The sequence below is a fragment of the Oncorhynchus nerka genome, linkage group LG4 (genome assembly GCF_034236695.1).
Source record: "Oncorhynchus nerka isolate Pitt River linkage group LG4, Oner_Uvic_2.0, whole genome shotgun sequence".
Lineage (NCBI taxonomy): Eukaryota > Metazoa > Chordata > Actinopteri > Salmoniformes > Salmonidae > Oncorhynchus > Oncorhynchus nerka.
Window position 1 is genome coordinate 32,666,795 of NC_088399.1, and position 24,837 is coordinate 32,691,631.

At 42.4% G+C, this 24,837-nt stretch overlaps 1 protein-coding gene across 1 annotated transcript in view; it reads left to right on the forward strand.

The window, feature by feature from the left end:
• The first annotated feature begins 638 nt into the window (after nucleotides 1–638).
• The window catches only part of LOC115122316 (tight junction protein ZO-2-like), a 30,818-nt gene continuing 6,619 nt past the window's right edge, over nucleotides 639–24,837 (forward strand). The window contains 18 exon segments of the mRNA XM_029651525.2: nucleotides 639–5,676; nucleotides 8,944–8,997; nucleotides 13,149–13,273; nucleotides 13,392–13,494; nucleotides 13,641–14,352; nucleotides 14,494–14,597; nucleotides 14,773–14,926; nucleotides 15,597–15,708; nucleotides 15,882–16,024; nucleotides 20,196–20,280; nucleotides 20,457–20,607; nucleotides 20,801–20,909; nucleotides 21,028–21,247; nucleotides 21,341–21,525; nucleotides 21,770–21,865; nucleotides 22,070–22,149; nucleotides 22,309–22,519; nucleotides 24,142–24,242. Of these exon segments, the coding sequence (XP_029507385.2) occupies nucleotides 5,614–5,676; nucleotides 8,944–8,997; nucleotides 13,149–13,273; nucleotides 13,392–13,494; nucleotides 13,641–14,352; nucleotides 14,494–14,597; nucleotides 14,773–14,926; nucleotides 15,597–15,708; nucleotides 15,882–16,024; nucleotides 20,196–20,280; nucleotides 20,457–20,607; nucleotides 20,801–20,909; nucleotides 21,028–21,247; nucleotides 21,341–21,525; nucleotides 21,770–21,865; nucleotides 22,070–22,149; nucleotides 22,309–22,519; nucleotides 24,142–24,242 (2,808 nt within the window). The 5' untranslated portion in view covers nucleotides 639–5,613.

Genomic DNA, 24,837 nt, shown 5'->3' on the forward strand with positions numbered 1-24,837 from the left:
TTGTGTTTGGAGGACCAAGAATGCTTTGTGGCTGTTTTTCTGCAAAGGGACCAGGACGACTGATCCGTGTAAAGGAAAGAATGGGGCCATGTATCATGAGATTTTGAGTGAAAACCTCCTTCCATCAGCAAGGGCATTGAAGATGAAACGTGGCTGGGTTTTTCAGCATGACAATGATCCCAAACACACCGCCCGGGCAACGAAGGAGTGGCTTCGTAAGAAGCATTTCAAGGTCCTGGAGTGGCCTAGCCAGTCTCCAGATCTCAACCCCATAGAAAATCTTTGGAGGGAGTTGAAAGTCTGTGTTGCCCAGCAACAGCCCCAAAACATCACTGCTCTAGAGGAGATCTGCATGGAGGAATGGGCCAAAATACCAGCAACAGTGTGTGAAAACCTTGTGAAGACTTACAGAAAACGTTTGACCTCTCATTGCCAACAAAGGGTATATAACAAAGTATTGAGAAACTTTTGTTATTGACCAAATACTTATTTTCCACCATAATTTTGCAAATTCATTAAAAATCCTACAATATGATTTTCAGGATTTTTCTCCTCATTTTGTCTGTCATAGTTGAAGTGTACCTATGATGAAAATTACAGGCCTCTCATATTTTTAAGTGGGAGAACTTGCACAATTGGTGGCTGACTAAATACTTTTTTTGCCCCACTGTATATGGTGCAATGTGATCTAGTCTTTAAAACAGGAAATCCAGAATGGTTTTGCATCAGTTGGAAAAGCTCTGAAGGATATCTATTGCCTTAGATCTTGCTTCAGTTATTCATGTTCCCCATTCACAAAGTGTATGTATCCAAGGCCTTTGTCCAATTGCCCTATTTGGTAGTTGCTGGTTCTCTCCCCTCCCCCAATGCAAATTTAACCATGAAGACAGGACTCATCCATAGAAGCGGTTCATAGAGAACTCCGAGTGAGAGATTCAGGCCAACCATCACAACACGTATTGTTGTGCTACACTGAATAAAAATATAAACTCAACATGTAAAGTGTTGGTCCCGTGTTTCATGAGCTGAAATATACGTCCAAGAGATGTTCCATACACACAAAAAGCTTATTTCTCTCAAATTGTGAGCCTAAATTTGTTTACATCCCTGTTAGTGAGCATTTCGCCTTTGCCAATATAATCCATCCACCTGACAGGTGTAACATATCAAGAAGCTGATTAAACAGCGTGATCATTTCACAGGTGCACTAACTGGGGAGCCAGGCCCAGCCAATCAGAATGAGTTTTTTCCCCCACAAAAGGGCTTTATTATAGACAAACACTCCTCAGCATCCCTCCCACCTCTCATCAGACAATCTTGCAGGTGAAGAAGCTGGATGTGGAGGTTCTGGGCTGGCGTGGTTACACATGGTCTGTGGTTGTTAAGCTGGTTGGATGTAATGCCAAATTCTCTAAAATTGAAGTTGGAGGCAGCTTATGGTAGAGAAATTAACACAATTCTCTGGCAACAGCTCTGGTGGACTTTCCTGCAGTCAGCATGCCAATTTTACGCTCCCTCAACTTGAGACATCTGTCGCATTGTGGTGTGTGACAAAACAGCACATTTTAGAGTGGCTTTTTATTGTCCCCAGCACACACACAAGGTGCACCTGTGTAATGATCATGCTGTTTAATCAGTTTCTTGATATTATTTTATTTTTTTTACCTTTATTTTACTAGGCAAGTCAGTTAAGAACAAATTCTTATTTTCAATGACGGCCTAGGAACAGTGGGTTAACTGCCTGTTCAGGGGCAGAACGACAGATTTGTACCTTGTCAGCTCGGGGATTCGATATATGCCACACCTGCCGTGTGGATGGATTATCTTGGCAAAGGAGAAAAGCTTAATTGGTAAAATATCCCTTACACAGCCTGGAGGTGTGTTGTGTCATTGTCCTGTTGAAAAACAAATGATAGACCCACTAAGCCCAAACCAGATCGTATGGCGTATTGCTGCAGAATGCTGTGGTAGCCGTGCTGGTTAAGTGTGCCTTGAATTCTAACTAAATCAGTGTCACCAGCAAAGCACCCCCACACATTAAACACCTTCTCCATGCTTTACCACACACGCGGAGATCATCCGTTCACCCACACTGCCTCTCACAAAGACACGGCGGTTGGAACCAAAAATATCAAATTTGGACTCCAGACCAAAGGACAAATTTCCACCGGTCTAATGTCCATTGCTTGTGTTTCTAGGCCCAAGCAAGTCTCTTCTTATTGCTGTCTTTTTTAGTAGTCTTTTCTTTGCAGCAATTCGACCATGAAGGCCTGATGTGTCTGTTACTTGAACTCTGCGACGCATTTATTTGGCCTGCAATTTCTGAGGCTGGTAACTCTAATGAACTAATGTAACTCCTGGATCTTCCTTTCCTGTGGCGGTCCTCATAGCGCCTGATGATTTTTGCGACTGCACTTGAAAAAATGTTCAAAGTTCTTTATTTTCCAGATTGACTGACCTTCATGTATTAAAGTAATGATGGACTGTCATTTCTCTTTGCTTATTCGAGCTGTTCTTGCCATAATATGGACTTAGTTCTATTTGGTAAAAGACCATCATCTGTATACGATCCCTACACAACTGATTGGCTCAAAAGCATTAAGGAAAGAAATTCCACAAATTAACTTTTAGCGTGGCACACCTGTAAATTCAAATACTTTCCAGGTGACTACCTCCATGAAGCTGGTTTAGAGAATGCCAAGAGTGTGCAAAGCTGTCATCAAGGCAAAGGGTGGCTACTTTGAAGAATCTCAAATATAAAATATATTTTGATTTGTTTAGCACTTTTTTGGTTACTACATGATTCCATATGTGTTATTTCATAGTTTTTATGCCTTCACTGTTATTCTACAATGTAGAAAATAGCAAAAACAAAGAGAAACCCTGGAATGATTAGGTGTTCCCAAACTTTTGACTGTGTGTGTGATGCAGAAATCCCTCCGTCATTTCCTGGTTGCTAAAATTTGAATAGTTCACCTAATTTCAGGTTGTGACAAAACAAGCAGCAAGTATAGTGTAGAGCAGCCAAACTCAACTGGCGGTCCAGTCCTGACCCAGAGAACAGTCAATCCGGATGGGACAACATATTTCATTTTGTTATATTAAAGTCAATACATAATTTTTTGACAGCATTAAAAAAATCTGCCAGGCGCAGCGGCCTCTTCAACCTCTCACTCTCTCTCTGTTGCCAACTCCTCAGTAAGGAAAGTAGCTATTGACTGTCCTAAAGGACGCCATCACCTAATTTGCACAATTGGCCATGTGCATGAAATTGTGATGGACGCTGTTAGGCAAGAGGAATAATGTTGTGGGAGAGACAAAAAGGAGTAAAAAAACACCCTAAATATGTTTAGAACTACAAATGAACTTTCTTCTGTTGATTCTTGTTCTTTTTTAATGTCACAATTCCACCCCTCCTCCTTTATCTGGGCTTGGGACCGGCAAAAGTGACCCAAAAGAGACACTTTGGCGGAGTTACTTAGTTTATTTTATTTTTTATATTTCTTAATTTGGTTTTTAACCTTATGGTCCACTTAGGAGCCTACAACAAGTCACAGTAAAACATGAACATTTTTATATATTTTTTGTATACAATCTAAATGGACCAAAAAGAGACAATAGAAAAAATTGTCAATGGCAATGTGAGAATTATTGTAAGTAACTATTCTGGCCCTGATTCAGGTTAATTTTTAACATTTCTATGTAAGCCAGAGCGAGATCAGCCAGCGGCGTCTTCTCCCATGCGCAATTCATTTGCAGTCTGGAGGCGGAGGGGTGAACATCTCCTGCTCTGACTGCAGCTGGGAGGGACTGCTGCGTGAGGACTGGGCCACCTGTGAGTGCTTTGGGACGGGAGTGGGGCCCACTGCAGCACCCGCTGCTTGTTGAGAAGAGTAAGAACGATACGTGCTTTCAAGTCAGTCTCCAATAACACCAGAAAAAGTCGCTAGATTTGTCGCTAGTCGCTTTTTTGAAAATGTGCCGCTAGTGGTCTGAATAGTCGCTAAATATAGAGACAGTCGCTAAATTGGCAACACTGCTCTCTCGATTGACGCAACGCCCACCTCTACTAGTGCCTACTAATCCAATCGAGTGGCCACGTCTTACACAATCACATTAATTCAAATATCCTTTGTGGAACCTTGGGACAAGCAGGCAGAAAGAAGCAGATTTGACCGCAGTTCAACTGTAAATATGACATAAGGAACTTTGTTACCAGTATCTTTGTTTAATATGGCTTGTTAAATAAAATAAAAAAGTGAAACCATATTCAAAGACGAGTGGACGGAACAGTGTTCATTCATTCTCCCTGCAACTAGCACAAAACCAATGTGTCCGTTGCTCTTGTGAAAAGTGTCAATGTTAACAGATTAACAGATTAATTTACTCAAATCCCACACCAAAGTCCTTGTCAATTCACTGACAGCCCAACAACATGCAATGGAGTGTTCACTGAGGATAGCTTGAGTTTTGGGAGAAAAACAACTTTTCCAGGTGCATTCTTTTACCATCTCAGCATGTGTGAAGTTGCTGACACTTTGCTTGAAGGTAAACTAAAAGATGAGCTCATGGAAAAGATCAAACTGTTCCCAATGTCAGATTCTACAGCAATGATGAGAACTGAAATTTTACCTGAAGATTTCATTTAACAACTTGAGGCCATTCAGAGTTAAATGTATGGTGCATTCTGAATGCCCTCGTGTCTTGTAATCTGACAGTGGGATCTGTTTGATCTTTTCCATGAGTTTATCTTTTAGTTTACCTTCAAGCAAATGTTTTTGCATAGACAAATATGCAACCACTTTTGTTCTTCAGCATGTTTACATTCTAAATGAGTTGTAATTCAAATTCTTAGTCTCATTTAATGTACAGACCTGTTTGTTACTATGCTGTACCACAGCGCCAATAAAGGACGATATCCATCAAGACCTTTGCCACCAAGGAAATTTGTCACTGGACCTTCTGAAATAGTAGTTGAGTACCCCTGGTGTAAAGCCTCGCTGTACTATTTAAACCATTGTGAAATTACTTTTCCATAACTACAAATATTGTATTTTCAGCTGTTTGAAGCTTGTGTACAAAACTGATAGTAAAAAAAATAAAAATAATTAAACATGCGAACATTGAAGAGATGCCACTTCTTAGACTTGCTTTCTATAATGACAGATCTATACCTCTCATTTCTATGTGAATGTGGTTGCTTTCAGTAATCTGGAAGGATCCATTTTGCCAGAAAATGTACAGCATTCCAAGCAAAAATGAATGCGTGTTTACATTTTTTTTGTAAAAGTAAAATGCACATTTGACCATTGCTATCAGTTATTTGATTCTTTGTTGTAGCAATGGACTGCAATTGCTCTACATATTTGTCGAGATGAGAATATCGAGACCACTTAGATTACCCCATCTTGAATTGGTACATCCTAATACGGTTTTCCCTTTCAGCGCTCTCAGACTCACTCAATTTGCTGGGTTGTTTTACATATTTTTTTTTAAACATGGGAAAAATGTTAAATATGATATTGGATAGGCTGCATGTTACTTTTAACAATAGTCGTTGTCGAATTTCCTTTGTTTGAATCACAAGAAAAGTGGTCTCTGGTTTGAAAGTGCATGATGCCCGTAAATGGAGGGAGACTCTTCAGTCTTAGCAGATATGAGACACATTATTTCAAAGTAAGTAAAACTAACGATTCTAAGGTCCATTATAAATGATTCCTTATTGTTTAATCATCTTGTTGCAATGTTAATTTCGCTGACACACACACTAGAGAACAAATGTTTTACAAAGTTTCAAGTCTGTCACGGGACCCTTACTGGAATGTTTCCACCTGTTGCTGCTAACGTTACATAGTATCACGAAGGAATGAGTTCACTCGTCGCTACCATCAAAGGGCTGTGCCTGTCAACTTTTGCATGCCAAGCCACGTTGTGATATTCCGTATGAAGTGAAGATATGACTTTAATATGGTGTTTGAAGTCATTGCACAATGGGAAATCAAAGGAATAATTTAGTAAAAATTAATTCATGATTGATCTGAGCAAGGGTGGCAATATTTGGGAGTCAATATCCCCCCCAAAAAAATCCTACTAGTGTATTTAGTGGATTGCTGTTGGTAGAAGTTACCTACCCTGAGGTGATATACAGCGTAGTTATGATCCTTTTTTAATGTTCCCGTGTATTTAATAGACAGTGCGTAGTCACTCCATGAGATGTGGCTGTACTGCAAGTAGAGGGCGTACTACAACCAAACAATCTAGAGTGGATTAGATTGATGGCTAGGATGGCTAACCTTCAGATAAAACCACACTACTTTTCTGCCATAATGGGAACTATAGATTTTCATTGCCCGAGTTCTAGCTGTCGTGTGTATATTCGTTTTTTTTTAGTATGGTTGGTTGCCTTGCTTGTGCTCTCTTTGCAGTTATGTGTCTGTGTTTATGATTGACAGCGCTGCATGCACTTTTTTGTTCTTGTCTGAGTGAGATTAAAGGATCTGTTCTTCTAAGCCACATCCTATGAGGGTAGCTCAGTGTTATTCCAGCCATTTCAATGTGGAAATGCTCATTCTCATCAGAGAAACTGTGTTCTCGTGTAATACTCTCAGGAAGCCAAGACTCAGCCAGCTGACCTGCCAGTGAACTAAATGACATCACACAGCAGAAAAAGCCAATTTGACTCACTGTGCCACTGGGCATGCCTGTAACCTGTTCTCATCACTGTTCAGGAGAGACTGATGTACAGTAGTAGCAAGCATACTATACACCCTTGGTTCTCTCTGTGCCTCCATACTCAATACCACTGTCCTACCACTAGGATGTAGCACCACTCTCCCCGACAGCTGGTCAGGTGAATGAAGGGAAGGATTTGTTAGGAGTGGTTTTAAGATGCTGTACTGTGGGAGATGGAATACGTGTGTGGTAAATGTTGGTATTTTTGGTGAGCTCCTGTCCTGTAAAATGTTCCCTCGCTGATCCACAAGCTGGATACATTTTCCATAATGCTGGCTACTTCAGATATTCGGGAACGCACTGTTGCACTGCCGAACATTCCATCTCTCTGCCTGGAGGTATACATACTACAGACCCCCAGACTCCCACGCTCTGGTCTGCTAACTAGTATCCACACTGATTCCAATTTTCTTGTCTCTTTTTTTTTTTCATGGTGGATTTTGCAATATCCTCCATCACGTGTGGCTATATCCTCACACTTAATCACAAGTGATTTACAATGTAGTTCTACTAGTCTGTAGAATACCTGTGTCAATCAATATATGCTCATTCTATATTGAGTCATAGCAATAGTCAAGGGGTTTATTCACTAGGAACCAAACACAGAGGACTAGCCTGTACTTTCCCAATAGGAAACGTTCATTTTCGCTGCAAAAGGTTTTCTGTTGCACAACATTTTGCAACAGTTTGCTAGTGTGCACTAATGAATACACCCCAGTCCTCCCTTACCACTCCTTATCTGTCCTGTGAGTCCAAACTTCTAAAAGTGGATTATGATCTGTCCCATCCTCTGTCAGCCAGAGTGATGCCCCCATTTCCAAAAGCCTGGGCTGGAGATGTCAGCAGCACAGGGATTCGGCTCCACTTAATTTTAAGTTAAAAAAAAAAAAATAGTTCTTCAAACCTGCGCTCTCAGATTGGCTGTGTGTGCCCCCGTGTGTTTTTTAAAGTATGTGGTTAAAGTGTTTGTTTTTCTGTATTTGGGTTAAATGCTTACACACACAATTGCATACTCATTTGTATGTGTGTGCGATTTAGGTCGGTGCGTTATTTTGTGTGTGTATTTTAATCATCAGCATGGTTGTGTGCGATTGTGTAAACACAGTCTGTGGATGGTGGGATTTGCGCTGAATGTAGGCCAGCAGAATCCAGCTTATGTCAAAGCTAGGCAGGCCAAAGCAGGGTGTTTAGAGTACCGCTGGTGCTGCTGTGGAAATGGAGGAGGTAGAGTTGTAGCAGCGCATCAGTGGAGGTAGAGGAGCAGAGGAGAAACCATGAAGACGGTCCTTCACCAGCACAGGAAATGGATCCACACCTACAAGGCCACCCCCATCCTCAAGGGGCTTGTGAGTGACTCCAGATTGGCTCTAGATAGTTAGACAGGTGGTCTTTGGGTGGAAAGGTAAGCAGGTAGACAGGCAGTTGTGACAAGTGTTTCATGATGGGTGTAGTAGTTTCAGTGAGTGAAGTTGGTAAAAATGTGTGTCAGTGGTTATATTAGTAGAGTTTTCTGTTTTCAACTGGTGGTATGGGTTCTGTGTTGTAAGGCTGAGGGTGTGTGGAATCAGTAGTCCATGTGTGATGCTGGTTAATAGACTGATAACTCACACAATTCTTCCACTGCTCTGTCGTTTGCTACATATTTTAGTCAGAGACTGCCATCATTGAAGTTGTTTGTGGCATGGGGGGCCTTGTACAAAAGTAATCAGTGATCGGATCGTCTCTAACCAAGTATCAAAGCCAATGACACATTTTCAAACGGCCACTTTACCCACGTGTGTTCTGGCTCTGGCCCAACCCCTTGGTTTCTGGACCATCGGACGGCTCCTAATGTGTTCACATTTTGTGACGGGTTGGGGATCTAGACTCATTATGGAGAAGGAACTATTCCGTGGGCGTTGCGTAGCAAGGAGTCTGGTTAGCCAGGCAAAGTGATTAGTTGGTGTGTACTGTAGTTGGTGTGTACTGTACTATGTGCTCAGAGAGCATGTGTTGGAAACATAAGAGTTTGTGCCAGGTATAGTACTGTTTTTTTTTTAGTACACATCTTTTGTGTTGGCTATATGAAATTTGGAGTACGATGTTTTGATGTATTCTATTGGCATGGTCATTCAAGATTAATCTGACTCCGTATGTCTTGTTGAAATGAGAAACAAATGGTTAATATATCCTGTTCTAACCCTTATTATGGAATGTGCCCTTCTCCCAAAGAGCCCAGTCATGGAGGAAACCATGTGGGAGCAGTATACTGTGACACTGCAGAGGGTGAGTCTAGTTTTGCAATACACACACCGCACTGGATTACTACACAATACAATATATTGCTTGCCATTACTGCAACCATAACACCCTTTACTCCAACCATATCACATTTCAGTGCATAACATTACCCTTCTTGTAGGGTTATAACCAAACCAGATATGAATTATAATTTCCATCTACAGCTACACCACCAGATTACAATGCAATATACTGTAGATCCTTTTAAGCTCTATTTCTTTCAAAATGTGCTATAATATCAACCCCAGGGGTACGTAGAGTGCCGTCGAGGGTACTCCAAATAAAAATGTGATCCACATAAAATTAAAATCTTCACATTTTGAAACAGTCCATTTATATTTTCCAACGGGTCTAAACATTTGGGTGAGGTTTTTTTCTCGCCTGAATAGCCTCGTTTCACTGCCCAAAATTAAACCATCTAGTGTTCAGCAAAATCACAACACAATGTCAAATACAGGTAGCCTAGTCAAATAATTAACATCCAATCATATTAACCGTTAAATGCTGACCACACTTCTTGAGTCGTGTGCGAAATAAATGTAAACATGCATGTTATTCAATTATTGCACCTACACTGCTTGCGCGCCAACAAGCGTCTGCGTTGCCAAGCGCTAATACAGTCAGTTCTATTTGTGACCCTGAACGTGGTGCAAGTCCTGCCTCTCCCATCTCCTCATTGGTTTATAGAAGCAGATGCCATCTCCTTGTTGGTTATACCCACGTGGTTGATTTGAAAGATGAACTGAGTTCGGTCGGTCGTCGTGATAACTATGAAAATAACTATGAAAGTTCAATGCCAATCGCCATAGAAAGTCCAATGAAGAAATAGCCTGGAAGGAGAAGAGATGACTAGAAATGATTCGGTTGACTGTTTTTTATGTGTGGATTAATTGTCAAAGTAGAGGACCTTGTGCATTTCAGGTAAAATAACAACTCAATGTTTATATCCCAGGACAAATTGGCTAGAAACAGCAAGCTAGCTAAATAGGATAAATTAGCTAGCTAGCTAAATTGCCATAAATATTTAATACCTTTTGCCCTGTCCCCAAATTAATATATTTGGTTCAGAGTTTGTTTTGAAATTTCAACCTGCATGTTGTGATTGCGTTTGGTGTGGTGGGACAAAATCAATTGGCGCATGCGCAGCTGATTTAGGTACGGTATTATTCTCTCGTGAAAATTCCACTAACGGTCTGTATGTAGCCAAACGTAGCTGCTGCTCATTCCGTTTGCTCCACGAGCACACCAGATGCTTCCACGAGCACATCCAATGCCAGCATCAGTAATTCTACATTTGTTGTTAGCCCAGCTAGCATGGACACTGACAGTTGTGAATCTGATGCAGCTGAAGAGCTACTGCCCCCTTACCCAGGGAAAGCACCGAACCAGACATTGGACCATCAGAGGCGCAAATATGATGAACTACATTGATTTGGGGTTCACTTATATTGGGAGTAGTGCCTTTCCTCAGCCACAGTGTGTTATATGTGCAAAAGTCTCACAACTCGATGAAACCTTCACTCTTGCACAGACATTTTAGAAACAAAACATGCCAATTTGAACAATAAGCCGCAGGAGTTTTTTGAGCGAGAATTTAGACTTTCGAGTAGTAAGACCTATAAAAGCAACAGATACCATTAATAAGAAGGGGCTAAAAGCATCTAGAATGGTGAGCTACCCAGGGCTAGGACAGGCAAGCCCCATACATTGTGCAGGACTTAATTCTTCCTGCTGCCGCAGATATAGCTGGTACAATGCTGGGGGAAAAGGCCAAAACAACTATACAGACAATGTCTTTATCAAACAACAGTTTCACGACGCATCAGTGACATGGCAGGAGATGTTTGAAACAATTACTGATTTGCATACAAACCAGTGAATTCTATGCATTTACAGCTGGATGAGTCAACAAACGTGGCGGGCCTGGCACAGCTCCTGGTATATGTCGGTTACATTTATTGGGGGTCAACTAAGGAAGACATCCTCTTCTGCAAACCACTGGAAACCAGGACAGCATGAGAGGATATTTTTAAAGTACTGGACATGTTTGTGACATTTAAAAGGACTTTGGTGGTCAAGATGTTTTGGTATCTGTACTGATGGCACAAAAGCCATGCCAGGGAGACATAGTGGAGTGTTAACGGGCGTGCAAGCAGTTGCTCCTGAAGCCACTTGGGTACACTGCAGCATCCACCGAGAGGTTCTTGCTGCCTAGGGAATGCCTGACAGCTTGAAATACGTTTTGGACAATCTAGTGAAAATGGTTAACTTTGTTAAATCAAGGCCCCTGAACTCTTGTGTATTTTCTGCACTATGCAATGATATTGGCAGCGACCATGTAATGCTTTTACAACATACAGAAGTGCGCTGGTTATCAAGGGGCAAAGTGTTGACACATATTTTTTGAATTGAGAGACGAGCTTAATGTTATTTACTGATCATCATTTTCACCTGCCTGACCACTTGCATGATGAGTTTCTCACATGACTGGCCTATCTGGGTGATGTTTTTTTTCTCACCTGAATGATCTGAGTCTAGGATTACAGGGACTCCTCAACTATATACAATGTGTGGGACAAAATTGAGGCTATGATTAAAAAGTTGGAGTTCTCTGTTTGCATAAACAAGGATAACACACAGGTCTTGCCATCATTGTATGTTTGTTTTTTTGTGTGTGCAAATTAACTCAAGCTTACGGACAATGTCAAATGTGATATAGCAAAGCACCTGAGTGAGTTGGGTGCACAATTACACAAGTACTTTCCTGAAATGGATGACCCAAACAACTGGATTCATTATCCCTTTCATGCCCTGCCTCCAGTCCACTTACCGATATATGAACAAGAGCCTCATTAAAATTGCAACACGCAGTTCTGTGAAAATGTCATTTAATCAGAAGCCACTGCCAGATTTCTGGATTAGGAGTATCCTGCCTTGGCAAAAAAATGTGCTGTTAAGACACTGATGCCCTTTGCAACCACGTACCTATGTGAGAGTGGATTCTCGGCCCTCACTAGCATGAAAATGAAATATAGGCACAGACTGTGTGGAAAATGATTTAAGACTGAGACTCTCCAATACAACCCAAAATTCCAGAGTTATGTGCATCCTTTCAAGCACATCCTTCTCCTAAACCTGTGGTGAGTTATTCACAATTTTGATGAACAAATAAGGTTTTATATGTACGATGGTTAAATAAAGAGCCAAATGATTAATTATTATTATTTGTACCCTTGTCCTATAAGAGTTCTTTGTCACTGTCAAAATCTGGCTCGTGGGAAAACTCATACTCATTCTTATGTTTTTAATAAATGTATTGTGTAGTGTGTGTGTGTGGCAGGCTTACAATGATGTCAAAAAAACATTTGAGAGTGCGCTGACCCTGGTGCTAGAGGGGATACGCAGCTGGAGGTTGAATGTTTGAAGGGGTATGGGACTGTAATAAGTTTGGGAACCACTGATCTAGAACATGTTCATCCATCTACAGCACACATTCCATGCATGCACATCTGCCCAGCACTGTTAATCGTGTGTAGCTCACACTCATTGTCTCATAGCCTCACTCTATGCTCTGGATATGAAGCTGCTTTTAACAAATAGATTTTGTTGACCACCACATCGCTGACCCTTCCACATCCAGCTGTCATATGCGCTCTCTAGACTCTCTTTCTTCATCCATCCTTCTACATCCCCTTAGTCCCAGTTTCTTTCACGATCCTCGTTCCAATTTTCCCTTCCCCTTTCTTTAGCTTACCATATCACTCGCTCTCTAACAATCCATTGCCTCCATTGTCCCTGTCTCTCTCTGGTATTGAAAGACATTGGAGGGGAGCAATTTTATTTTAAACAAATATTGTACAGATGGGAGCGGGTGGGGTGGAGTGGAGTCTTGGAGGACCATCAAATCTTTGCTCCAATCTCATCTGGGCAGCGCAGGGGCAGGTACACCACTCCGACAACAAGGACCGGGACAGAAGGGTACACACACACAAAAAGTAAACTTAGACGTACTTAAAAGAATTAGATATATTCACTCCGACACCTGAACAGACTAGGACACAGGCGCTTGCATGCACAAAAATCTAATCCAAACACCCATACAAACACTTCTCTAATACATGTCTTCTCCACTGCAGGACCCCAAGATGGGTTTTGGTATTGCAGTGTCCGGGGGGCGGGACAACCCCAATGAGGAAAGCGGAGAGATGTCCATAGTAGTGTCTGACGTGCTTCAGGGAGGGCCCGCCGATGGCCTGCTATTGTACGTACCTCCTGTCTATCAATCATAATGATGCATCATGTGTTCTGTCATTTTAATCTGCAGTTTGAATATCTCACAGTGGATTTGTTTTCCCTCACATGTTAATTGTGTTTTGTAGTGAGAATGACCGGGTGGTGCAGGTGAACGCTACTCCCATGGATGGTGTGCCACACTCCTTCGCTGTACAGACCCTCAGAAAGTGTGGAAAAGTAGCCAAAATTGTGAGTATAATGGTGGCAAAAGATGAAGATGCTTGTGATTTTACATTTAGGACTCAAGTATAGGAGTTTGGGATCTGAGGGTTGGATAAGTGTCAATGATTCCTGACTGTTCAGTCAGTGCCTGATGTGGTCTTTGGTTTTGACAGACAGTCAAGAGGCCCAGGAAGGTTCCGGTCAACCTGCTGAAACACGGCCCTTCCCCTGACGACCGTGTCTTCAACAACAATGACTATGACCAGGATCGCCACAGTGTGTACAGTGGACGCAGTGGTCATCAAGATCGCGACCACAGCCAGGAGAGGGGAGGTTACACAGACGCTGGCTACCAGGGACAGGGCTTTGACCGGCATTATGGTCGAGATGACCGGGGCAGGAGTATGGAGAGGGACCTTGATCCAGAGAGGCAGTACAGACGAGATGGCAGCAAAGGTCGGACTCTGGACCGCGAACGTAGCCCTGACCGCCGCTACAAAAGTGACCGCACTCTTGACCGTGACTGCAGCCCCAATCTGCATTACCGTAGTGATCTCACTCTTGACCGCGACCCCAGCCCTGACAGGCGTTTCCGTAGCGAACGCACTCTGGACCGGACTAACAGCCCTGACTTGCGATACAGAGCTGGTCACAGTCCTGCCCGCAGTCACGGTCGTGACCACAGCTTTGAGCGGAACCGCAAACGTGTTCCTAGTGACCGCGACCAGAAGAAGGAGCAGATGAAGAGGAGTGGGAGCAGGGAACGTCTGGACCGTTCACCCTCCCCCGCCTCCATGCCAATCCCCATGTCCCGCCCTCCTCGGGAGCCGGAGCCCCTGGAGAAACCCGTTAGTGTGCTGCTACTGAAGAACAGGCCCAACGAAGGTCAGTATAGGTCTATATGAAATATTACATTATATTGATCTCTTGCTCCTCCATTTCTGTTGATTCTACCTACCCTCTCCTCCAAGACTGCTTGTTTTTAAATGTTTGCTTAGTTTTTATGTTGACGTGTGTTTGTTATAGAGTATGGTCTGCATCTGGGTAGTCAGCTGTTCATTAAGGAGATGACCAGCACAGGTCTGGCCTGCAGGGATGGCAACCTCCAGGAGGGAGACATCATACTGAAGGTAGGAAGGGCCTCAGACACGGACACACCACTGTTTTATCTCTGCCCTGGGGGAAGTATTGTTTCAGTGCTGCCTCTTCAAAAATGATGTGTAGAGTTGGCCAAAAGCATGACAGCACTCTCTTAGACAGGTGGCTACCGATGTGAATGTGCTTTGACATCTCACCCTGTGTCAGATCAATGGTACGGTGACAGAGAACCTGTCTCTGAGTGATGCAGGGAAGCTGATCGAGAAGTCTCGTGGGAAGCTGCAGCTGGTGGTGCAGAGAGACAGAAGACAGGTCCTCATCAGGATTCCTCCCCTGGTAGACAGTGACTCTGAGCTCGATGGTGAGAGACCCACCACTCTGTCTCTGTTGCAGCAGCTCCTTTCCTTTTTAAGGAAAACACTTTTTATGTGGACAGATTCAGAACTCTCCCAGTGCTTTTTTCTTTCATTGACCTTCTGTATAATCTGCTGATTTGAACATGTATGTTTTCTTCTGTTTATTGTTCTGTCCCTGTCTGGTTTTATTGAAATGTCTGTTTAGTTTTTATGTTTGATTCTCGCAAAAAGCACTTTCCACCTTTTTGGGATAATCCTTTATTTTATTTTACTTTACTCACCCTCCACACGATCATTGGTATAGAGATGTCACATGACCCAGAGGCTTCTCACCCACAATGTTCCATTCAGGGATGTGGTGTGTGAGCACTTGCCTGGGGAATATAATACCCCTCATAATCCATCTATTGAATATGACAGAATTGTATTATCTTATGGTCTGAAATGTCTAAGATTGGAACTGCAGCTAGGTTGAGTACAGGAGTGCATGTCTGTATCAGCCACTGCCACAGTGTAATAACTGTGTGAGGTTTGCTGTGTCTGTTTCACTCTACTTAGAATATGTTTCTTGGGTAAAAAGTTGAGTTGGTGTTTCACTGAGGCTGTATGTATGAATCATGACTTGGGTGATCTGTCTGAAGATGAACTAGATGTTGGTGATATTTTGTGTTCCAGATATATCCGAGATCGGGTCGTACCGCTCCTACTCGCCACAGGATGACCGACGGGCCCCCACCTCAGACCTGTCTTCCCATTCCTCCAATGAGAGGCTCCGAGACAAACCCAGGTAACCTGTCACCCTCTGGTCCCACCTGCAGTATGGATCACTCTTATGTACCGGTAACAAGTTCAGATATTTACAGAATGACTGTTTTTACTCCATCACTATGAGAATAGTCTACTTTGACTGTAGCTGTGCTGTAGAGTTTGAGAATCATAGGATTCTGTGTGCGTTATCAGGGAGGACCCACCAAGCAGGCTGGCTAAGATGGGCGCCATGCCGACACCGTTCGCCATGCCGGCACGAGTATCAGATAGAGTTATGGAGAACACGCCCCCTCTGCAAGCAGAGAGGGAGGAGTCCCGCCCAGAAACGCCCCCAGGTAACTACAATGCCTTGAAACAAATGAAATACGATAGATACTAATTTTATCCTCACATTTACCTGTTATTATATAACCAGCATCGGGTAACTTACACCTAGTGCTGTACCTTATTACCGGCAGTTATGTCATAAACACAGTCAAATTCCACATGACCATTGAGTCACGGTATTCTCCTTTTATGCACTCTGAACATGCGTTGGTAGTACCTAACTTGTTAATGACCATCAGGTCACTAATGGTACTCAGGACTCTACTGTCCCTCTAACCACTCTGATGTCAATGCAAATGTTTATTATGCACACTGGATGGGCTGGTTATTTTCTACTATGCTCCAAACATTATATTAATAAGTCTGTGAAAGAACTTATAGGCCTAGGCCAGTAGTCACCAACCTTTTCTGAGTAAAGATCACTTTCGCAGCCAAAAAGCAAGCCGAGATCTAACACTTGCATTTTTTTAAGTTATGTTTTTTTTAAATCTAACATTAACCTAAATAAAAACAGTTCTGTAGGAATTCCATTTGTGCTGTAGGCAGGCCTAATACATTATCACAGAATATTGGTGAATATGCCTGGCCTGCCAATATTGTTCTTCTCAGACCATATATTTCAAAACTCAAGCTTTGATAACAAAATAGATCAGTTGGTGTAGCTCTGATTTGAAATAATTAACTTTTTTATTTTACTGGACTGATGGTACCTGCATTTGATGGTAATGGTGCTTTTAAGACACCTGCCCGTGATGTTCAAGTCGGAAAATCGGAGCTCTAGAAAGGTGCCAGAGTTTCCGTCTTGGAATTCTGATTTGGACGACTGCTCAATACGTTTTTTCCCAGGCAATCCAATTTTCTTCAGAGGTCCCAGTTGTCTTGAATGTACTAAAGTCGGGAGATGTCCGAGTTTCCAGTTGTTTTGAACATTGCTTTAGTCTCTGCGGAGGGAGGGAGAGAGCAGCAAAGGGTCAGCCTCTCAAAGTCCCTGCTCTCTCATTCCTCTTTCCTCTGGTGAGACTGACCAGAGAGAGGGGACACAGTCTTCCGCCTTATGACGAAACTCGAGTCGCACCGCATCATCGAGCACAAATTCATGTTCCTATGACCAGAGAAAGTGAAATATTCCTTGATATTAAAATAGACACGACGAGCTGCTAATAATAATACAAACGCAGGGCTATCGATACACTTGGCTACTCATTCATTGCTGCTGCGGAGCAAGTGGGAGGGAGAAGGCCTTTTATTTTTTGTAATAAAGACTGTTGACAGTGCCAGGTAAAACATTTAACATTAACTCACTCATAAAAACAGCAGCTCTTTGCTTTATTCTTTGACGTCTCTCGCTGGTCATGGTTTTAAGTTATGAAATCTCACATAGGCTAGTATCAAACTTGTAGGTACTGTGATTTGAGCTTGTTTGCTTCAGACAAATAAAATGTTTCAAAATGGGAACACTCAGGGCTTCTGAATCAAGTGTACCTACCGCTAACAGTGCAACGCGAACAATAAAGGAGCGCAAGCATTTATCGTTGGCTTTTCAACAGCAATGTTTGGCGATCGACTAGGAATGCCTTGAAGATCCACCAGGTCTGTGCAGGGCAACAGTTAGCCTACAATTATAGTGTATTTGATTTGGAGTAGCCTAGTAATAGGGCATTTTTTATATTTTCATAATTAAATTAATAATTACATTTTTAGCTACAGAATATCTCACCACTGTGCGTTAACATCGCTCTCTTTAATTCCTTTCTCCAGCGCAGAGTTGAATTGTTTTATTGTGGAAACATGTTAGACCTACTAGGGGGATACCTTGTACAACTGAATGCCTTCAACTGAAATGTGTCTTCCGCATTTAACCCAACCCCTCTGAATCAGAGAGGTGCGGGTGGGGGCTGCCTAATCGACATCTGTTTTCGACGCCTGGGGAACAGTGGGTTAACTGCCTTGCTCAGGGGCAGAACGACAAATCCCAGCTCAGGGTTTCGATCCAGCAACCTTTTGGTTACTGGCCCAACGCTCTAACTACTAGGCTACCTACCAACACTACTATTGATGTTCCCGAAAATATTTAATTTGGTTTCCTAAATTAAGCACTGGGTAGCTGCAGGAACAGGGTTGGAGAGCCAATAGCATACAGAGTTTGGGTGGAATATTACCTGTCAAGCAGCAAGAGGCTGCATGCTTCTCAAACAGGAGTTGATGCATGGAGTGAAATAAATGGAGTAACCTACCTGCATGATTGAACGAACCGGTGGGAAAGCAGCCTCCGTTGGCTATTGACTGCATTATGTCATTTTTCCCCCTGCCCATTTGATAATGGGCTGTTCTATATCAAAACTCATTTTACAAGACAAGATTAAATTGAGAATAGTCTGATGGGTAAAAATATGACCTCTTGATGTGAGCACAGCATGTGCAGCCTGAAGCAAGGAATCGAGTGCAATTTCTTTATTTTTTATGTTATCAAATAATCAATAGCTTGTAGTTGCATCATATTTTTTGATTTCTAAGACATTAACTTCTTGCGTCGAGCCATCCCGGATCCGGGATCGTGACTACAGCCTCAAGCTATTACCATAACGCAACGTTAACTATTCATGAAAATCGCAAATGAAATGAAATCAACATGCTAGCTCTCAAGTTTAGCCTTTTGTTAACAACACTGTCATCTCAGATTTTCAAAAATATGCTTCTCAACCATAGCAAAACAAGCATTTGTGTAACAGTATTGATAGCTATTGATAGCTAGCGTAGCATTTAGCGTTAGCATTCAGCAGGCAACATTTTCACAAAAAACAGAAAAGCATTCAAATAAAATAATTTACCTTTGAAGACCTTCAGATGTTTTCAATGAGGAGACTCTCAGTTAGATAGCAAATGTTCAGTTTTTACAACAAGATTATTTGTGTTGACAAATCGCTCTGTTTTCTTCATCACGTTTGGGTAAGAAAAAAAACGAAAATTAAGTCATTAAAACGCGAACTTTTTTCCAAATTAACTCTATAATATCGACAGAAACATGGCAAACGATGTTTAGAATCAATCCTCAAGGTGTTTTTCACATATCTATCGATGATAAGTCCTTCGTGGCAGTTGCCTTTGTCTTCTGAAGAAATGGAACGCGCATGGACCTAGAGATTATGCAATAATTTCGACACAGGACACCGGGTGGACACCTGGTAAATGTAGTCTCTTATGGTCAATCTTCCAATGATATGCCTACAAATACGTCACAATGCTGCAGACACCTTGGAGAAACGACAGAAAGGGCAGGCTCATTCCTGGCGCATTCACAGCCATATAAGGAGACATTGGAACACAGCACCTTCAGAATCTGGGGCATTTCCTGTATGAAACTTCATCTTGGTTTTGCCTGTAGCATTAGTTCTGGGGCACTCACAGATAATATCTTTGTTATCTGTGACATCAGAGTTTTTTCTTTCCAAAGCTGTGAATTGCATGCATAGTCAAGCATTTTTTCGTGACAAAATATCTTGTTTAAAACAGGAATGTTTTTTATCCAAAAATTAAGAGCGCCCCCTATCTCGAAGAAGTTAAGGTTTGTATCCGTCACAACTAAATGAGCAAAATAACTATAAATCTAGAGTATAGGACCTGTTTCAAATGATCACTTTTACGCTTCAATGCTCACTCGCTCCAGAATGGGAAAAATATCCTTTATATTTTATTCAGCATAGTTTAATTATATTCTTCTTACTATAAAATCATATAAAATAATCACACTGGACTGATGGCATATCTTGTCTGCTAAATGAACAAGCCTATGGCATAGTGCATAGCCAGATAACATTCAGTAGGCCAACTCATATTCTGTTCTTCTGAAATACATGTTCATCATATCATAATGTTTCTTCATTCCTGCATAAAATAAGTAATGGATTTGTGATAGTGTATATTACTTTTTATTTTTTTACATTTTATGTAGATGTTCAAAAAGCACGCCCGTGGCTTGTATGGGTGGAGGCTTGGCAATGCTCAACATCTTTATGTTAATTACCGGTGAATTACAGAGAAACTGGCTAGCAGTCTTTTGCATGACAATAACCGGCAGACAAAACTTCATGACCGTCACAGCCCTAATTACACCTCCATCATAGTAATGCTAAAAGAAGCACACAATCACTGATCTGTCTCACTAGGATTTTCTTTTTACAGCACCGGTAGTCAATGTTGCCCCAAAAGTCCACGCTTCCCCAAAGCTGCCACTGAGGCCAAGCATAGAGGACCAGGACATATACGGGTGAGTCATCGACTTTACATGCACAGTATGTGTTGGTTCCTCATCTACAGAGAATGTGTCTAGGGTGCCGATTCTGTTAACTCATCAGTGTAGTATACTCTAAAGTAGATTATGTACAGAAATGTACAAATGTTATTAACTTGTCATTTGTCTTCAATGTATTATGTGTTGTCCAGCCCCAGCACGGGGATGGTGCGTTTCCAGAAGGGAGATAGCGTGGGGCTGAGGCTGGCGGGAGGAAACGATGTGGGAATCTTCATTGCAGGCGTTCAGGAGGACAGCCCTGCAGAACAGGAGGGCCTTCGCACCGGGGACCAGATCATGAAGGTAGGGGAAGGGTTAACTCTTAGTCTAATGTCATTGTTTGATCTGTGTCACTATATGAATAGCATATCTTTGTCTGATTATGTTTGTGTGTCTCCTGTGTTTTTAATATGTGTCATGTTTGAAACCCCTTTAGGTCTGTTCATGAGTGCTTTACGTGATAGATCTAATGTTATGTCTTTGTCTGTTTGTCCAGGTGAATAACATGGACTTCAGGGGCATAGTGCGTGAGGATGCTGTCCTGTACTTGCTGGAGATTCCAAAGGGAGATGATGTCACCATCCTGGCTCAGAGCAAACCTGATGGTGAGCAATGCCTTCAGTCTATAGATTTAAGGCAAGTCATATTCATATAGTCATATTATTTCAGGTCATGTTGCAGGTCAAGTAATTTGAAGTTTGTGGTGTGTGTTGTCTGTTCTAGTCTATAAGGACATCCTGGCATCGGGTCGGGGGGATTCTTTCTTCATCAGGACCCACTTTGAGTATGAGAAAGAGGTTCCCCAGAGCCTGCCCTTCTTCCGGGGGGAGATCTTCAAGGTGACGGACACACTCTATGACGGCAAGCTTGGCAACTGGCTGGCCAGCCGCACTGACAAAGACAACCAGCTGCTGGAGAAGGGTATCATCCCCAATAAGAGCAGGTATGTGTGTGTGCTGGTATGTGTGTCTGTGCGTGCGTGCAATGATTGGTAGTTGGTGCCAATTTATGATTCGTGGTGTTCTCTGCTTCTCAGGGCCGAACAAATGTCAAATGTGCAGAACGCCCAGAGAGGAACAGCCAATGACAGAGGAGACTTCTGGAGGTTGAGAGGTCAAAGAGCGGTGAAGAAGAAGGACCTCCGTAAGAGCAGAGAGGACCTGACTGCCATCTCTGTCACCACACGCTTCCCTGCCTATGAGAGGGTGGTCTTACGAGAAGGTAGGTCACCCAAGGCAGAAGACTCCTATCTCATGTTGTGGTGTGGTCTAAGAGCCACTTGACTGCATAGAACAGAGTAAGATCAAAAAGGACGTATCAAAACACTAAACCTTTGTTTGAACTTCCTAACTTCAACTGAATGTTTCTGAAATTATTCTTTATTTTCCCACAATGGTCTGCACTAGACCGCAAGTAGGAAGTCCATTCTAGATGTGAGATACTGTGTGTCTGTGTTGATCCTCAGCTGGCTTCAGGAGACCAGTGGTTGTGTTTGGGCCCATCGCAGACGCAGTCAATGAGAAACTGGGAAACGACCTGCCTGAAGAGTTTGTCATAGCCAGTAAGTATGGTGCTCCTAACTAATGCTTGTGAATGAATTTGCATCATGTATTTAGGTTAGGTGCACTCTATTTTAGCATTTTTAATTTCAATGCAAATTTCTCACCCTTTGCTGACCAGGCAAGCTAAATTGAGCTCTGCCGTAATGCTTCTATAAGCGTGTGTGTTTTGGTGAGAAGCTGATGTGTTTTGTTTGCCCACACAGAGACTGAGCCCAAGGATGCAGGCACTGAGAAGTCCTCCGGTGTGGTGAGACTCAATACCATTCGACAGATCATAGAACAGGTAAAGACAATCACTGATCATTACCATCCTCTTCATCACCATAGTAATATTCCTCATTCTTTTGAACACTGCATTCCTCATTTTCAATTCCATCATACTCCACCTCACCTTACTCTTCTTTCACTCCCCTCACATTGACACTCTTCCCTGTCTCCCCAGGACCGCCATGCCCTGCTGGATGTAACTCCCAAGGCAGTGGACACCCTGAATTATACCCAGTGGTACCCCATCGTGGTGTTCCTCAACCCGGACAGCAAGGGTGGCGTCAAGACCATGAGGAACCGCCTGGTGCCCGGCTCCAACCGCAGTGCCCGCAAACTCTACGAGCAGGCGGTCAAACTGAGGAAGACCTGTTCTCACCTCTTCACCGGTCAGTCACACACACTCGCACACCAGTGGCAGTCAGTGCCGTTTGAGATTAGGGAGGATTTATTTTTTAAATATATATATTTTTTTAAATATGTGTGGTGTTATTTCTTTTACAGCATATTAGATTATTGGCATTCATATTCCATTCACCCAGCTCAATGTAACAGCGATAGGTTTAGGCTGCTACATGATACTCGGATTTACCCTATACCCATCATGAGGTTGCTACAACCTAGCCTATGAATGAAGTTTACAACGACAACAGGTCGAGAGAAAATTGGAGTAATCAAGGTGACAGACAGTGAAACATTCAATACCACTTTGCACACTCTTGCCTTCATCTAACTGATCAGGGGTGTCATCATTAGTCCAAACAGTTGCAAAACGAGTTTCTATTTGACAAATTCAGGTAGGTCCCTCCGTTTTTTTCCCGTATGCTTCCATTTAAAAACAAAACAAAAATTGCAACAGAATCGGTGGAATGAATAAACCCACACACAGTTCACTTTCATAGCAACAACATACAGCATCATCACTTTGCTAGTTGTATAATTCCTTCTTGCATATACGCACTCTCCTCCTCTCACATTTTCCCTTCCCTACCCTCATACCATAACCGTTACACTGCCTACATCGTTGTCACCATATTAACGTTTTTGTCAACAAACTATAACTAATGCGTTAGTAAACCCACAATCCAATTCATGTGTACAATTATAGAGTACAGTGTACAGCAGTATTGCAGTTAGAGGTCGACCGATTAATCGGAATGACCGATTAATTAGGGCCGATTTCAAGTTTTCATAACAATCGAAAATCAGTATTTCTGGACACAGATTTGTCAAATTTTTATTTATTTAATTGTTATTTTTTTAACACCTTTTATTTAACTAGGCAAGCAGTAAGAAAGGTAAGGATACCTTGTTTTAGTACGGGCTCGGGAGAGACGAAGGTTGAAAGTCATGCGTCCTCCGATACACAAGCCGCACTGCTTCTTAACACAGCGTGCATCCAACCCGGAAGCCAGCCGCACCAATGTGTCGGAGGAAACACTGTGCACCTGGCAACCTTGGTTAGCGTGCACTGCCCGCCACAGGAGTCGCTGGTGCGCGATGAGACAAGGATATCCCTACCGGCCAAGCCCTCCCTAACCCGGATGACGCTAGGCCAATTGTGCTTCGTCCCACGGACCTCCCGGTTGCGACAGAGCCTGGGCGCGAACCCAGGGTCTCTGGTGGCACAGCTGGCACCCTTAACCACTGCGCCACCCGGGAGGCCCTACATATTGCACTTTTACTTTCTTCTCCAACACTTTGTTTTTGCATTATTTAAACCAAATTGAACATGTTTCATTATTTGAGGCTAAATTGATTTTATTGATGTATTATATTAAGTTAAAATAAGTGTTCATTCAGTATTGTTGTAATTGTCATTATTACAAAGCAATTTAAAAAATTGGCCGATGAATCGGTATTGGATTTTTTTGGTCCTCCAATAATCTGTATCGGCGTTGAAAAATCATAATCGGTCGACCTCTAATTGCAGTTACACTGGCGGTCCCCGGTGGCAGTGTTGGATAGCCAGGGTTTTGTGACAATCTTTCTGCTTTGTTTCCATGCACAGCGACCGTTGACCTGAACTCAGCCAATGATGGGTGGTACGGGAGTGTGAAGGACTCTATCCGGGCACAGCAGGAGCGGGCCGTGTGGGTCTGTGAGGGCAAGGTAAGCTCTGGCTGAGCTTAATAAATGTATACAGGTGCATTCGGAAAGTATTCAGTCCCCTTTTTCCACATTTTGTTATGATGGTCTTATTCAAAAATTGTTTGAATGAATTTTTTTCCTCATAAATCTACACACAATACCCCATAATGTTGAAGTGAAAAATGCTTTTTAGACATTTTTTCCAATGTATTAAAAATAAAAAACAGATTATTTACATAAGTATTCAAACCCTATGCAATGAGACTGGAAATTGCGCTCCAGGGAGCATCCTGTTTTCGTTAACATTTCTAGAGCAATTTCCAGTCTCATTCGCTAGCGGAACCCCTCCATAACATTCCGCTGAAAAGGCAGTGCGCGAATTTCAAAAACATTTTTTTTGAAATGTGTAACTTTCACATATTAACAATTCCAATACAGCAAATGAAAGATGCACATCTTGTTAATCTACCCGTCGTGTCTGATTTCAAAAATGCTTTACAGTAAAAGCACAACATATTATTACGTTAGGTCATAGCCAAGTCCAAGAAACACAGCCATTTTTCCAGCCAAAGAGAGGAGTCACAAAAAGCTGAAATATAGATAAAATGAATCATTA